Source organism: Calidris pugnax, unplaced genomic scaffold (assembly GCF_001431845.1).
Source record: "Calidris pugnax isolate Ruff unplaced genomic scaffold, ASM143184v1 scaffold20, whole genome shotgun sequence".
NCBI classification, from domain to species: Eukaryota; Metazoa; Chordata; class Aves; order Charadriiformes; family Scolopacidae; genus Calidris; species Calidris pugnax.
This window is the reverse complement of record NW_015094510.1, coordinates 20,558,019-20,573,902: the sequence shown is the minus strand read 5'-3', so window position 1 is coordinate 20,573,902 and position 15,884 is coordinate 20,558,019. Positions and strand designations below refer to the sequence as shown.

At 33.4% G+C, this 15,884-nt stretch overlaps 1 protein-coding gene across 9 annotated transcripts in view; it reads left to right on the top strand.

Annotated features, from left to right (window-relative positions):
* NBEA (neurobeachin) overlaps window positions 1-15,884 on the top strand; it is a 506,029-nt gene that overhangs the window by 173,763 nt on the left and 316,382 nt on the right. For 5 of the 9 annotated variants that reach the window (XM_014965899.1, XM_014965901.1, XM_014965900.1 and 2 more), the window contains exons 25-30: window positions 536-559; window positions 2,982-3,162; window positions 4,260-4,390; window positions 5,643-5,750; window positions 7,442-7,610; window positions 8,967-9,062. In XM_014965899.1, the coding sequence (XP_014821385.1) occupies window positions 536-559; window positions 2,982-3,162; window positions 4,260-4,390; window positions 5,643-5,750; window positions 7,442-7,610; window positions 8,967-9,062 (709 nt within the window). The remainder of the gene's footprint in view (window positions 1-535; window positions 560-2,981; window positions 3,163-4,259; window positions 4,391-5,642; window positions 5,751-7,441; window positions 7,611-8,966; window positions 9,063-15,884) is intronic. The other 4 variants (XM_014965904.1, XM_014965902.1, XM_014965897.1 and 1 more) reach the window with 3 other exon arrangements.

Sequence of the window (15,884 nt, the reverse complement as noted above, 5' to 3'; positions counted from 1 at the left end):
TCCAGTGTAATACTGGTTTAGGTTGGAAAAATCACACCCAAATGTAATATATATATGTAAGCTGTCTTGAGTCAAAGGAAGGAGCATTATGCATGAAGAACCAGTTTGCTTTTTGTGATTTATATTTGTTTTGTCAATAACTACTTTATTACATTTCAGTTGAATGGCTTGTTGTAAAATGCTCGTTTTATTTCTATATAATCAGTGAAAACATTACTTTGGCTTACATTGCTTCATAAAATTGCTCTATGTACTATATAAAAGATGTACATTGGTTTGGAAGAATCAGTGTTTACATGAATGCCATAATAATGCAAGATTTACAGTTTTCCTTGTGCATAGCTATCTCTTAGAAGTCTTTATTTGAAATGTTCATGCTGAGCTGAAATGTTTTGCTGTTCTAATTATAAATTAAACAAATATATAAAGATACTAATTTGTTTCAATTTTACATTGTATTTTTAGTTAACTTAAATAATTTTCTTTTTCTTTTATTGTTGTAATCTGTTGTCTGTTTTGTCTGTTGCATGTCCAGGGTTCTAAGGTTAGTATTGCTGCTGTAAGTTTCAGTTTTCTGCATTTTCAAAAATACCTTATTTTTGATCATTTAATATTTTTGCTTTTTATTATTATTTTCCTATATCATATATTAGGATGTGAATAGAAATGTAATCGTTAACTTTTCCTACTTTTCTTGAGTAACTTAATGCATTGTCAAGTATGATGCTTACAGTTAGCTACTGGACTGAATATAGGCAGGTCTGTGAGCTGGTTTAAGTTATAAAGGTAGTTGTCAATAGAGAAACTCCTTAGTCCTTAACATGTTAATTGTATGGGAGACTTGTTACTGCTCTTAAAGTCTACTGCATGGTCATGAAATAGTGATCAGTTCACTTTTTAAAGAGTTTTGACCTACACCTATCTAAAGTACTGCTAATACCTGAATGCAGGTTGATCAATGACAGAGCTTATTTTAAATGTTATTAGAATATCAATGTGCTTTATTTAACAAGTAGAACTGATGGTAAGTTTTGCTGTAAAAAAGCTGTCAGTCTTTTTTTTTTTTTTTCTTTTATCCAGCAGAATTTTAGGGAGATTTGTAAAAAAAAATAGATTTTTTTTTTCCAATTCAAAGTTTGCAAAAATCTTGTTAAAATACACTAGTGTTTTATAAAATGAATTTATTAACTAACTTGCAAAAAAAAAAAAAAAAAGCAGTAGGTATTCTGAGAAGGTTTAAGACTATGATTGATGCAATACAGTTGAAGCTTGAGAAAAATCAACATCAGGCAGTCAGTTGGGTACTAGCAAGCCTGATGTTATTTCAAGCATAAGCTTGAAGTTTCTATAACCACCTATGAGTTTTTCTAGCAGACTGTTATGGCTATAGACTTTTGCAAATATATTCTCTCTGGGTGAGTGCTTCCAAAAATGATGTCTGTTATAAAAAGCCAGCAACTTGTTTTTCCAAAAAGTAGCAACACAGCACACACTAAGCGGGGGAGACCTGGGTTAAGAAGATAGGCTGGAAATCTTTCTGCTGAGAGTTGTCACTTTACCATTTTTCTGATGATATAGGGCAGATCAGACAGATGACAGCCCATCCCAAATCACTCACATAACAGACATGTTACATCCTTAAGAGAAATTAAATGAAGTGGTATCTATCATTGGGGTGACACATGCCACATCATATCCTTCATCGTTCAAAACAGTTGTTTCCTTAATACTGTTTGGCACAGTTTGCACTCTTATAATTATGGATGTAAAATATTCTAAAAAGTGACTCATGAGTGAGCTTACTACTATTTTAGAAGTATGGAATAAAGGATTTTTTATTTTTTCTGTATTTTTTTTCTTTCATTGGAAGTGGCCTTAACAGCAAGAAACGTATTTTGATTTTTTTAATAGGTACTTATAAGCACATTAAGAAAAATAAACACAACAAAAATAATACTTTTCAAAGGGACCAAACTGTCTACAGAAAAGCCCTGTGATCTGAAATCTTGTTGATAATCAATAAGAATCAGCCATCTGTATATAATTATAAAAATAGTCTTTAGACATATAAATGTGGACAAAGTCAAGTACTAAATCTCATTTTCAATTTTGCCTAGCTCTAGAAGTAAAAATGTTTAAACAGATTTATTTATTTATTTTAATTAAACTTACTCTTTCCTCACTTATCTGCACTATTGGACACCTGAATGCATTTGAAAATGTGACTCTGGACATCAAAGTAATTTTTTGGAGAAAAACGTGACCCCTTTTAACATTTCAGAAATATTGACCTCCTTCAGCATTTTTCTGTGAATTCCCGTTAAGGGAAGTGCAATACTACACTAGGAAAGAAATGGCCATTCTCTGGGAAATGTGAGCTGTGCACCATATAACTTGTCATGTTTTTACTTCCCCCCTGTTGCTGTCATGAGGGAGTAGACCTATTCTCTTCTGATCTCCAGGAGAATCGGATTCTGTCAGGTTCCTATATGGTATAAGCATTCCCAGGGAGAGTCAATTCGTGGAAACAGGGCAAAACTGTCTGGTTTTTCCCACTCCATTCCTCACATTTACTTGTTTATTTGAAGGAATGTAAAAGCTATACAGACAGAAAGTACTTTCTTCTGTTACCTGTCAGTTTTAGGCTACAGAAGAATGTAAGAGGATGTTGCACCCTTATATACCATGCATTGTTTTACTATCTGGTCACACTTTTTCTTTATGTAATTGCTAATAACTTCCTCATTTATATTAGACTTTTTCTGTCTATTACAGCATTTAAATGTAAACAATATTCTCACTCTTCATGCTGTCTTTCTTTGAATTTCACTCACAGTTCATGCTAATGGTAATAGTAGAAGATTTTTAAGTAACTTTTCAACATGTTTGTCTTAAGCATAAAAATAGATTTGTACGTGTATGTGCTGTCTTTATGTTTCAGTTGTGTTCAAACTGTTTAATTCAATTATCTCCTTTTAAAGACTGAATTGGAAAATATTGAAGTGACACAAGGAATGTCAGCAGAGACAGCAGTAACTTTTCTCAGCCGTCTGATGGCAATGGTTGATGTACTAGTATTTGCCAGTTCTCTAAATTTCAGTGAGATTGAAGCTGAAAAAAACATGTCTTCTGGAGGTCTAATGCGACAGTGCCTAAGGCTTGGTAAGTCAGCAGACAGTTTGTATTAAATAATTACTTACAGATCAATGGGCTACAGATGGATCAAATAGTGACACATATAGGAAAGGGCTTGTACTGACTGTGATGTGATAAAATAAAAATCCCATTTATTATTGATTTGGTACAGTTTTAAGGTTGATTCAATTTAGGCACAAGAATAAACTCAAATAACATGTCTGAAATTTCTTTTGTGTTTCAAGTTGTATGTATTTTGGAAGAGTAAAAAAATATAAGTAAATGGAGAAATATTTTTGTTTCTTAAAACTGCTTTTTTACCTGCATGTTGCAGGTTTCCTTATCCAAATCTCCATGGATTTGGATGACTACTTAAAGGCTATGTAGGATTAAAAGCATGGGATGCCTGTGCAGACTCTGTAGATGTAAATATAGGATGCAACAGTGTGGCATGTATCTTCACTATTTACTATTTGCTATATACTGTTACAATTAATGTAGGAAATTTAAAAATTTATTAATAACTCAAACTGTTTATGCAAACTGATTATTATATTTTGTGAATATTAAATTTTGACTGTCATTTGGCATAATGCTGTTTTGCTAATGTTATGTCACACATACATTTTTATCTCTCAAATGATGAGTTGTACTCAGATTTTGTCCTGTTATTATTCAGACCACTTATTAGGTCACTGATAATTATACTACTCCCGATGTAAAACTTGTGGTTTATTCTCAACGATCAATTTTCATCAAATTCTAAATTGCTATCTACTTTTTTTTTTTTCTATTCTAGCTTTACATAGGTACTTTCAGATTTTTAAGTATTGATAACTGATCAATAGAGCTCCAGTTCAAGCACTAGTAATTTTGAGGTTTTAATAAAGTGATATAGCAGTTATGTAAAACATTTTGTTGTTCAACTAAAGAATGAAATTCATTAGTCACCATAATGCTGTCTTAGTGCCGACAGAGAGTGTAATATGAGAACTACGTGGCGCTTAACTGTTTGTACGTGGTTATTGACATATCAGACTAGATGTATAGACTGCTAATTGATGTGCTGAATATAATATTGAAAAAATATTCTAATTTGTACCATTTTCATATCTTCTTTTTAGTTTGTTGTGTGGCTGTGAGAAACTGCTTAGAATGTCGGCAAAGGCAGAGAGAGAGAGTGAACAAGACGTCACTAATCAGCAGTAAAACTCAAGAAGCTCTTCAGGCTGTAACTGCATCAGCAGCAACCAAGGTAACGCAGTCTTCAGTTACCAACAGCAATGACAAGTCTGTAGCACTGCTTTATAGGAGCAGACAATGTAACTGCCTTCTCAAATATTTGGCAAAAGCTTAGGTTTTTTGCTATTAACTGGCTTAAAGTAAAAATATGTGGAGGGGGGTTACTTCATACAAGAAAACATTAATGCAATAGTATGACTAGAGCAATTTTGAACAGCTTTTTTGCTCTTGCTTGGTCTACTTCAAAGAGCAAGTCCCCATACATATATGACATAAATACCTGCATAGCTTTTTTGAATCTGTTGGGGTGCTTGCAGTTTTGATGAAATCCTGCAATCACGTCTTTGTTGGTGGAACATCTGATTTCTGGCAACTTCAACAGACCTTTGCATGCATATTAGACATGAGTACTTTCTGTTTAAACTTGTTTAATATTCAATTACAGCTTAGTTTTTCCAGTGTCATTAATTCCTTGTTCTTTTGTTTTTAACTTATTTACAGCTTTAAGACTTTGGGAGTCCTGAAACTAAAATCTCAAAGAATTTAGGACAGCCCATAACTAAAATACAACACTATGTATGATTTCAAGGATTCCTTTTTTTGCTACTGTGTTTTTATTACTAAATTCAGTGGTTTTTCTTCTCTAAATACTTTCTCAGATACCATTTAAGAACTCTAAATACCTTTTGCAATATTATTTCATTAAATGTTACAAAAACATTACATGTCTCCACGTTTACACACTCACTGCAAATCAAATCAGTATAAGGAGACTTTTAGGTGCTTAAGCATCATTTGAAATACATTATCATAATTTATAGGAAACACGCTACTCTGTGCTTTTGCAATAACAACAGTTATTCTGTAGTCTGTAATAATTTTCAGTAAAATGGACATTAGCTGATTTTAAAAAATATTTCTGCTCATTTTTTTAAAATTTAACACACATAGTAGAAATAATTTATTGTACTGCTATTAAAAACTGTAATCTGAACGTTTTGTGTGCAAATTAGGGGAAGAGATACAGTCATTCTAAGGTACTGGGAAGATGTAACAATTTATATCTAAATAGTATTAAGACAATAATTCAAAACAATGCTTTATTTCTAAACACTTGTCTCAGAATTATGTTGGAAGTTTATTGGTAGTAAAAAAGCATCTAAGATTGAGGCAATATCTAAAAAAACGTGTCAAATTAAGGTTGTGCTAACAGAAATGCTTTGATATTTGGGGGGAAAAAATACCTCACTACTTTTTATTTTTAGACTCCCCTTGAAAATGTCCCTGGCAATCTTTCTCCCATAAAAGACCCCGATAGGCTTCTTCAGGATGTTGATATTAATCGTCTACGAGCAGTTGTTTTTCGTGATGTGGTGAGTAATATGTGCTGTAATTCTTTCTTCTGCAAATCATCACTTATATTTTGAAAGAGATTTTGATTGTACCGGAATTAAAAATATCCTTCATGTGTTGCACTTAGTATATTATCTGCAAACCATCTGCTCGTGGCTTTGTAACTACCAGCCACTTTCTGCACTTTAAAAATCATACTGGTAAGCTATTTGAGATAAGTAGCTAACTGTGTTTAACAGTCAGACTTGATCTTATATTTGCCAAATAATCACAGCTAGAATAAATCAGTTATGACCTATGTTGATTAAAACTATTACTAAAGGTGTCAGCTATTTGTCCATATTATTATATGTGTTACAGAACTGCAGCAAATTGATTTATAAAGATAACTTTCAATTCTGCTAAACATATATATCCATATTCTATATATAAATACATATAAAAATGTTTTTCAAGTTTGTCTGCAACTTCTTCTTTAGCATAACACTGCACCACAACGTGGTTTTGTTTGAAAGTAGTACAACGGGAATTACTATATTATATATATGCAAATAGATAATGTTATGTTTAAACTTCTCCAACCCAAGTTCTAGTGGATTGAAGTGAAGACTGAAGTTAGAAATAGCTTTAAAAAGAAGAAAGTAGAACTTGTCACAAAAAAAAAAATTATCTGTCTGAATGACCTGATCATCTTGAGAGGGCAAGGTTGAATCTGGGTGAACATCTGTCACCTACTCTTTTCTGAACAAGAGGAGAAGGGAATGGTGTAAATATTTTCACTGGCATTTCTATGAAAGAACTTAATAAGAGGACTTCTAGTTATTTTAAGAATTGCGAAGACAGGCAGCCAAATTAACACTAAAAAACATAGAAAGCACGCACCGCATTTATAATAGAGAATGCATACTTGTGGAATTAAGGCAAGGTGAAACTGCTATAGGAGTAGATAGAGACTGAAATCTTAATTCTTCCATGTTGGGTTTTACACTATAACAATAATAAAAGACATTTCAGTTGAACTACAGCAACTTAAATTCAATTAGGGTGATATCGAAGCCATAGATGGTAGTTGCCGTAGAACAGCAGACTATGTGGGGTGGGAGGAAAAGAAGATAGCAAAGATATTGTGGTCCTGGTGTTTACTTAAATCAGAATCTTGAAAAACTAGGATTGCTGCTGACAATTCTGTTGAAGGAGAAGTCAGAATGTGCGAGCTGAGATTTGTTACTGGAATAGTGTCCTCCTGCTTTTACGTGTTACCTAGAAGCTGTTATGCTTGCTTATGCATCCACTGTTAGCTAGGAAAGCATTAGATAGCTTAGTTTCCCTCAGCAGTAGTACCACTTGCCTTCTTGTGGCAGGAGCTTTCAGAGTCTCATCCTTGGGGCAGCAAAAGTCAGTTGCCCTTGCTGTTGGGAAGTCTTGAAAGCACTCGGAGTAGAGTCAGTCCTCTGTTCTGAAAAGCCCATTGACTCCACAGTCCCAGAGATTTGTGTAGTGGCCAAATTGCCTGGAAAATTCAGTACTTAATACATACTGTGTGCACAGCACTGCACTGAAAAGCCATTAAATCTACGTAATCCTTTTAATACTGTGCTAACATTTAACATTTCAGAAAGGTATTCTTTATTAAGCCTTGTTATGATCTTGTGTGAAAATTCTCTGGAAATGTCCAATATTATAGGTCTGTTCCTGTTTTTCTCCAACACAGGATGACAGCAAACAGGCTCAGTTCTTAGCTTTGGCAGTAGTCTACTTTATTTCCGTTCTGATGGTCTCCAAATACCGCGATATACTAGAACCACAACGAGAAACTGCAAGGTCTGGGAGCCAGGCAGGTAGAAATATCAGACAAGAAATAAATTCACCAACAAGTACAGGTACATTTATTTTCTTCAAATGTTAGTTGATTATTTTTTTAGTGAACAGCTTAAGATTCTAATAGGAAATTACTTGCTACTTCCTCTGTAATCATTCAGTTCTTTAACATACATTGGCAGATTCCAGTTATTCTGTATATTTGCTTGTAGGGTATAACTAATTTTCATTTGCATATTGCTCTTTTTTTTAATGCTTTTTTTCTTTAATTTGAAAATAATTAAAAAGAAACAGAGTGCCTGATGGAATTAAAGCTGTAGAGTACAAGATAGTTGATCAGCATATCTTCCTGAATCTGTTTTTTGTTAGCAAGAACAGATATCCTTAGCTCTATACTCTGAAATGTATAAACAGCAAACACATCTGTTTGCCCGTGTGAACTCCTTTTGTTTGAATGAGGAGGTTTTTGCAAGAGTAGTGGTGAAGTATTCTCTTGGAGTCCTGCTGTGTTGGTGCCTGCATTTAAAAGCCTATGGAAACAATATAATAAAAAGGAAGCATTTCTATTGCCTTCTTTGACTGAACTGTTTGTGATTTTTATTAGTAGTAGTGGTTTTAACTAGCATGTGTTCTTCAGCCTGAGAGGGAGGGAGTCTGTTAGTTGTCAGAACCCGTCAGAAATTAGGGATGCAAACTCTACCCCACTTTGTTTCAAATATTTTACACTGTCAGTTCAATAGGTTTTTTTCAAGTCTGATTGGATTGATTATAACTCTACCTTCTGTATTAAGACAGCTGAAAACAGTAACTGAATTTGTCCATGAAGTTCTTTATGTATATTTTTCTTCTTGTATTGATTTTAAATTACTTTCTTGATTTATGGAGTTGCTAATTTTCATTCTTCATAGAATTTATCTTCTAATTTGTGTCGTATTTACATTTAGTCCTTATTTTCTGATTTATCCTGATGTTTTAAGTTACTTACCCATAATTTTTAAAGTCCATGTGCTTGCAGGCTTTCCATTTTAAGTATACTACATGAATGTAGTCAATTATCAGAAATCGTAATTTTTTGGTGCTTTCCTGGTTATATGTTGTGGTTTCTACTAAGAAGCTGCTAGTTTCAGTGAATGATTTCATCCATAATTGTCTTGCCTCTGTGTCTGTGTATATATATCTATCTGTGTCTCTTTTCCCCCACGAATGTTGCTCTTGAAGTGCCCAAATAATAGGTATGCTGTTTCCTATCTCTTGATACAGAACTTGTTTTCTTCCTTTAGAAATGCATATTTTTTTTTGTTGATAATACCATATTTGCATGTTTCAATGAGATAGGATATCTGTCATGGATCCACAGTGGACCAGGCCACACATGAATACTAGCTGGCTCACATTTGATTCCATGATTTTCTCCACAGTTGTGGTCATACCATCTATCCCTCACCCAAGTTTGAACCATGGATTCCTTGCCAAGTTAATTCCTGAGCAGAGCTTTGCCCACTCATTTTACAAAGGTAATATTAACATCATCTCCTAACCTGTTTGGGTGTTCTTATTTAATGTAATGTAATTCAAGAACTAACTGTGATGCAATTGTTGATAAATAAGCATACGCCTCAGGTTACATGGAGATCAGACCTGATGATACCTTCAAAACTTTAACTTCCTGCCTACATTTCTCCAGGAAATCTCTTTCCCACTTTTACTACCATTTATTAACTTTACTTATTATGAAATAAAATAAAATAAAAGTAGTCAGGAGGAGGAGCCAATGGATGTAGAAAATTTTAATTGCTTTTGGTTTGTGATTATTCTGCTACAATATTAGGTCCATAAAAATAAAATCAGGCCTATTTTAAAAATATTGCCTTCCACATAAAGTATGTAGTACTTTTGTAGTATTCCCTTTCCCCATATCTTTCCCTGTTCTTTTGCCTTCCTTTCTCGCTTTTTTTCTTGCCTTCTTGATGGTATGTAAACCTCTGATATTGTATGTATTGTGAATTATTTTATGCCTGTTAGTTAATGTGCTGTGCTTTTCTTGAAGGAAACCGCTTTTGTGACCAGAGCAACTATTACATGTTTTGGGCCTGATTTGTTTTGTTTGTTTGTTTGATTTGTTTTAATAGATATTATATGATGTAGGGAAATTGTTTTTCAGATGTCATTACTTGAAAAAGAGAGTTACCTGAATGTAACTTTGGCCAAGTTTGCACGTACATTTCCCTGTTTATTTGCATGCACTGTACTGCGAATGCAGAACTGTAAAATATTTTTAAATATTTGTCTGATGGAAATGTTCTTGGTATAATTTTGAAAAATCTCAATGAGTAAAAAGATTGATTTATCAAAACCCAAGACATTTAAAATTGCATATAAAGAACAGACATAGTGAATGTCCTACTTCAGTAATAATGCAACGTATCTTTATCATACGTTGTTCTCGGAGCATTACATTAAAATACTCATTACATCAACTGAAACTATCACTATGTTAATCTGGCATTCTTAAACTTTAGTATGTGCATGTATGTATATTATAAATTATTTTAAATGCTAAAAACTAGTAAGCAAGGGTTTGTGATTTTGATTAATAAGACTATTGTTTGCCGTAGGATGGATCATTGAATTTGCTGATGTAATATTCTTTATTGTGACATAGTTGAATTTGTATGATTTAATCCATCATTGATAAAAAAAGGAATAATTTGCTGTAAATTCAGAAAAGTACTGCAGTACAATGTAGTACTACAGAATAAACCCCTAAAACTTAATTAAATATTACTTATAATTTTTTTGCATTTAGAGCAAGCTTCTGTGTATCAGGCATAGGATATTTTATTTTTAACCACCTTTATTTGGACTGCGTCAAAACACAGATATTTAAAGATATTTTAATTTTTATCAACTTTAATGCAATAAAAGTAAATTATGCAACATAAATGAGATTATATTGCTGTTTGTACAAAGCTTGACGTTTGATATAATGTGTGACAAAAGGAAGGGAAAAAATAGTTTTTCTTCTTACTTATATATAGTACAAGAATAAAATATACATAACAAAAGCAGAAAAAAAGTTTAAGAGAAATGGAGGCAACCACACAAACTCACCAAAATATACCAGATAAGGCATTTTTTAAGAATTGTGTCTTTGATACTATTGTCTATAGTAGTTGTTTTACCTTGAGTTAAAGTAAAATATAGTTTTGTTTTTAAATAGTTCAATAGAAGTATAGTAAAAGTGTGAGCAGGATACAAAAGAGAAGTGTTTTGGCTTTAGAAACAAATTATACAATAAAGGAAACATTATTCATAGCTAGTTATTTCATTTGTTGATGTAGAATCATAAAATGGTTAGAGTTGGAAGGGACCTTAAATATCATCAAGTTCCAACCTCTCCCGCTAGAGCAGGTTGCTCAAAGCCCCATCCAGCCTGGCCTTGAACACTTCCGGGGATGGGGCATCCACAGCTTCTCTGGGCAACCTGTTCCAGTGTCTCACCACTCTCATAGTAAAGAATTTCTTCCTAGTGTCTAATCTAAATCTCTCCTCTTTCAGTTTAAAACTATTCCCCTTGTCCTATCGCTACATTCCATCCTTCAAGGTTTTAACCCAATGAGGTCTCAGCTTCTAACACTGAACTGCTTTGCCCATTAGAGAAGAAAAATGTTTCTGCTATTTGGAGTCTATAAATAGCAGAATCTATTTATAGATAGATTCCTCAGTTTTGAACAACATTAGCGGAAGTGAAATGAAAAAAAAAATGCCAATACTGTCAGAAAAGACTAAAAGTGAAAACCTATTTTGTCATTTCAAGAATCATTTTTTTCAGGCTTTTAGCGATGTGACATGCATTCAGATGTTGGCAGCAAGCATTGAATATTACTTTAAATTTTAAGATGTTTTAACATATTATAGAGTGCTTTAACATAGCATTTAAAAATAATTACATATTTTGAAAGCAAAATCCTATTTATTAAAAAAAGGATAAAAATTCAGTTTTTGCATGGAAGTAAAGTATATTTTATTCATTCCACATGACATTAAATTAATGTAAAGGATTTGTTCTTTGTCAGTCCAATTCAGTACAGCAAATTGTGTCATTATTGTTAGAACTGTACAAGGTCTCTTTGGGACAGATCTCTATTAATTTACAGAGAGGGATTGGCTGCTTAAAAGAAATCCGTTTTTAGTAGATGGAATCTAATTATCTGACCAGGTAACTTCTCAGGGGAAGGTTAAGGTAGAAATAGGTATAATACCAGTATTTAAGGTACTGATTTTGTTATCAGTGAGGTTTGTTGTTTTTTTTTCTTTCAATGGAGCAATGTCTTCAGTTAAAATATATTTAGGCTGTGTGAGAACCTACTTGACTCAGGCACATGATTGATTTATGCTACGTATGAGTAAATACAACTGCTGTCAAGTGCAGCTTACAAGGATTTTAAATATCGCTGTATTTGATATAAAACTTTGTGGTTCTCATCATATAAAATGTTGACCTTTGCCTAGTTTATCGATGAACTTATATACAAAGAAAATGTAGTATTGGAATAAAAGACTTTAAAATATGCTTTGCAGTGAAATATATTCTACCTGCACTTACAAATGTTTGTAGGTGGTAAAATAAGGATTTAATGTTTCCTTTACTGTTAACAAGCTATATGTTATCTTATGGTGCTTAAAGGAGAAAGGACAAACCCAGGAAGCAAAAAAAATAAACCAATGGTGTCCATGACTACCATTTAACAATAAAAATGTTTATTTCTTTATAATGTTCTATACTTCTATATTTATTTTTCTTTCGAAGCTGATCTATGAGGAAGAGAAAAATGTGTCTCTGTCTGTAAATTTACTCTTTGTAATATGTTTTTTGCAAGTGCTTGGGTTTCTCCTACTAGTTTTTGATAACCTTAAAGGGCCTGCAGTACTTCAAAAGCAGAATGTTTTAGACAAAGCAGAACTTGCAAGATGAAAAGAAAGCTTGCTCTCTTTTCAATTTAGGTCATGTATAGTATTGTTCTTTGGAGTAATTTATTGTCATAGTCTCAAGGAAAGTAGCAGATCAGAACTATTCTCTTGCATTTGAAGTATATTTGAGAAACACAGTCCTACAAAAGTAAATGTTGCCAGGCTTGTTTCTTTCTGTTCACAGTACCAAAGAGTTCGAATGAGTTAGACTTTTGGAATGTCATATGGCTCAGTTTCTCTGCATATGTGAAGATTTCAAAATGGAGACTTTAAACCAAGAATTATCTAAATGCAAGAGCCTATCAAGTGGTCTAAAAAGTTGCCTGGCCTAGATAACCTCTGTGCTAGATTCTCACTTTTTATCTCAAATCATCAGTCAGTGTCCGAGCTTGTCATCCTAGTCTCCCTTTATAGTAGGTGGAGAGAAGTTAGGGCATGTTTAGGGTACAGCTCATCTGGCCTGCTTTAGAGATCTACGTAAGAGACATAAACTGGAAATCCCTGTCTATTTCCACACACTATAGGTATCATTGTAGATCTCTTCCTTGGTCACATTAGTTCTGGCTTCTTTGACTAGACTTAACTGAACTCCGGGCACAAAACTTGCTCTCTGACAGAAGCTGACATGAAATTCTTTGATCTCAGGCACCTAATCCAGTCTGATGACATTATGTGCCTTAGTAATATCCCCATCCCATAGACAGCTATAATTTGTTACATATATGTTCATAGATACATACAATACATACCCTTCTTTGAGTACTACACGTGTATGGTTTGAAACTAGGAATTATATATCCATCTAAACAATTACATATTGTCTTCCGCCTAAAGATTGGCAGGCACATTCCCTCTGTGCCTGGCATCTAATAAATCTAAGCAATGCATATCATTGTCCTTCCAATTGCACCTTATTTCTTCTCTACCTGCCTAACAGTGTGCAGTGCAACTAACCTGCACCTTTCTCCATTGAAAAAGTATTATTGAATACCAATTTGTTTCATTGTATGGTTGAGGGGATTTTCAATTTTGCTCTTTTTTGTCTTACAAGGATTTCAGCCTCCTTTTTTTTCCTACTGAGTGCTTGAGATCCTCGAAGGAGACTATTCCTTGCAGTCTGATGTACTCACAAACCCCTTCATAAAAATCTTTGGCTTTCGTCTTTAGCAGCGTCTTCCACAAAGATTGTGTGTGAGAAGTCCTAGCTGTGTTGTATTTAGTAAAGAGACAGTGCTAAAGCTTAATCTCTGCTCCTGGTGATGGGGGATGATTTCAAGTCCTTTGAAAAGCTTCTGTTCTGGGCTTCTGACGTAATGGCACATCCAGAAAGTGCACCTGAGCAGTGGAACTTGCCAGTTCCCACAGTCCTTTTAAGATGAATCGTTAGTGGTGTTTACTTTTGGTCAGCAAGAACTACCCTTGTGAACTGAGCATAAAATGCTGAAAATCATATTTCTGCAATGGCAGCAATTGGAATAGCTTAGAAAATAACGTGTTGACCTCAGTTGATTTCTCTGGTAAGATAGGGATATTTTCCCAGAATTGATATGAAAATATCTCTCTTATGTTTGGAAAGTCTGGAAGCTGAGACTGAAAACTTAAGAGTAACGCTTTCTCTTACCAGGTAGAGAATAATTAGTACATATTTTGAGAGCAGAAATATCTGGTCATTGGAACGGGACACAAATAGGGGAGAATGTTATCTTCTCTTAATAGCAGCTAAGAAGCCTTATCATGTAAAGCCAAGTAACCTCTTCAAATTACAGCTACGAATTTGAAGTTATTTTAGCTATGGTGGTCAGGATCGCTTAAGATGAATTTTCTCAATTCTGGTTGTTACTGAAAGTCTATTGGACTACTGTTTCTTTCAACAGTGCTTCCACGTCTCCAGCAGTGGCAAAGGGTGAATAATATTTTTTTATTATTATTATTGAGCTGGCAGCCTGTTAATTACTGAGAACACAATTAAAATTAACCAAATAATGGAAAGATATTTTCAGTTGAAAATTGAAGTTTCCACTTAGCATTATTCAGAAGTGGTTTGGAAATGAAAGCATTGCAACAGCGTGATTTACCTCATCCTGTGCGAAGAAAATCAATATGTAGCTTATCAGAACATTTTATCAAAAATGGATTGGCTTTTCAACTCTCTTGATATCACTGTCTGTATTTTCCCCAAAGCACTGTAAATGAACAGATTTCTTAAAGGTATGTGCTGTGGATGGATTGGAAGCTATTGATTTTTTTTTTTCTTGACAGAATGAACTATATTAAAAAGTTGCAGAAACAGCTTTTTCTTAGAAGACAAGTAAAGCATCACATTTTTCTGATCTCATAGGTATACAGTACTCTGGGTATTGTACATTGCTACACTGTTCTTTATATTCCTAATGTAGTAGAATAAAGATTTCCAGCCTATTTTTAAACTAAATAAAGGTATATGGGTAGCAGTCCAACTATGCAAAGTGGAGTAAAGGACTAATTTACACTGCCTTTCAAAATATCCTTTGCCTCCACAAAGTCCTGACAAAATTAATGGTACCGCCTTCCTCAAAATCTAGTTGCATATATGTTTTCAAGAAACTGAGGGGAATGTTATAAGGGACATGGGTGACAATCATGAGAATCATAACATTCAAATTCTACTGAAGTTCTGCCTGCTGCTCAAAATTATCATACTGCTTTCCTGATGAAATATATGCTGCTTATTCCAACTGCCTCTGAGAGGACATGCATTTGAAGATCAGGAGATAGTAATAAATACATCTTGATGTATTTTTTTATTGCCCTTCACCAACTGCTGAAGGCATCAGAAGAAAGGTTTGCACATATATTTCTTTATTAATTGATCAGTCATTATGTACGCAGGATGCAGTTGTAGTAGGATTTTTTTAAGTAACATCAATACTTGCCTGTAATTTGTACAAACAAATGAAAATAGTTTTAAAGTTTTTGATTTTTCAAGGTGGTGCTAAATATAGAACATTTTTAGTATCAGTTTCATCATATGTATGGAACATACTCTGTGCTTCACTGTTAACTTTTATTGCTGGATGCTGTAAAACTAAGCAACAAATTTCTTTTAAATTTCTTTTGCAAGAGATGTCTAATCTCAAAAATATCATCTGTATCAGCAAAGGTCAGAAATACAGATATTGTCATAGATAACTGCCAATTAACCTATTTTTTCATTATGTGTTTTTAAGTTTATGCAAGACAAAAATAAAAAATAGAAAGTGACAGAAATGGGAAATTCACCTAGAAAAAATACATATTACCGTATTGTTCCTAATTTTTATTTCATTTTTGTTTCAAATGTAAACAGCTGGTTTTGGACACTAAAGTTGACATTTCTTTAATGCAAC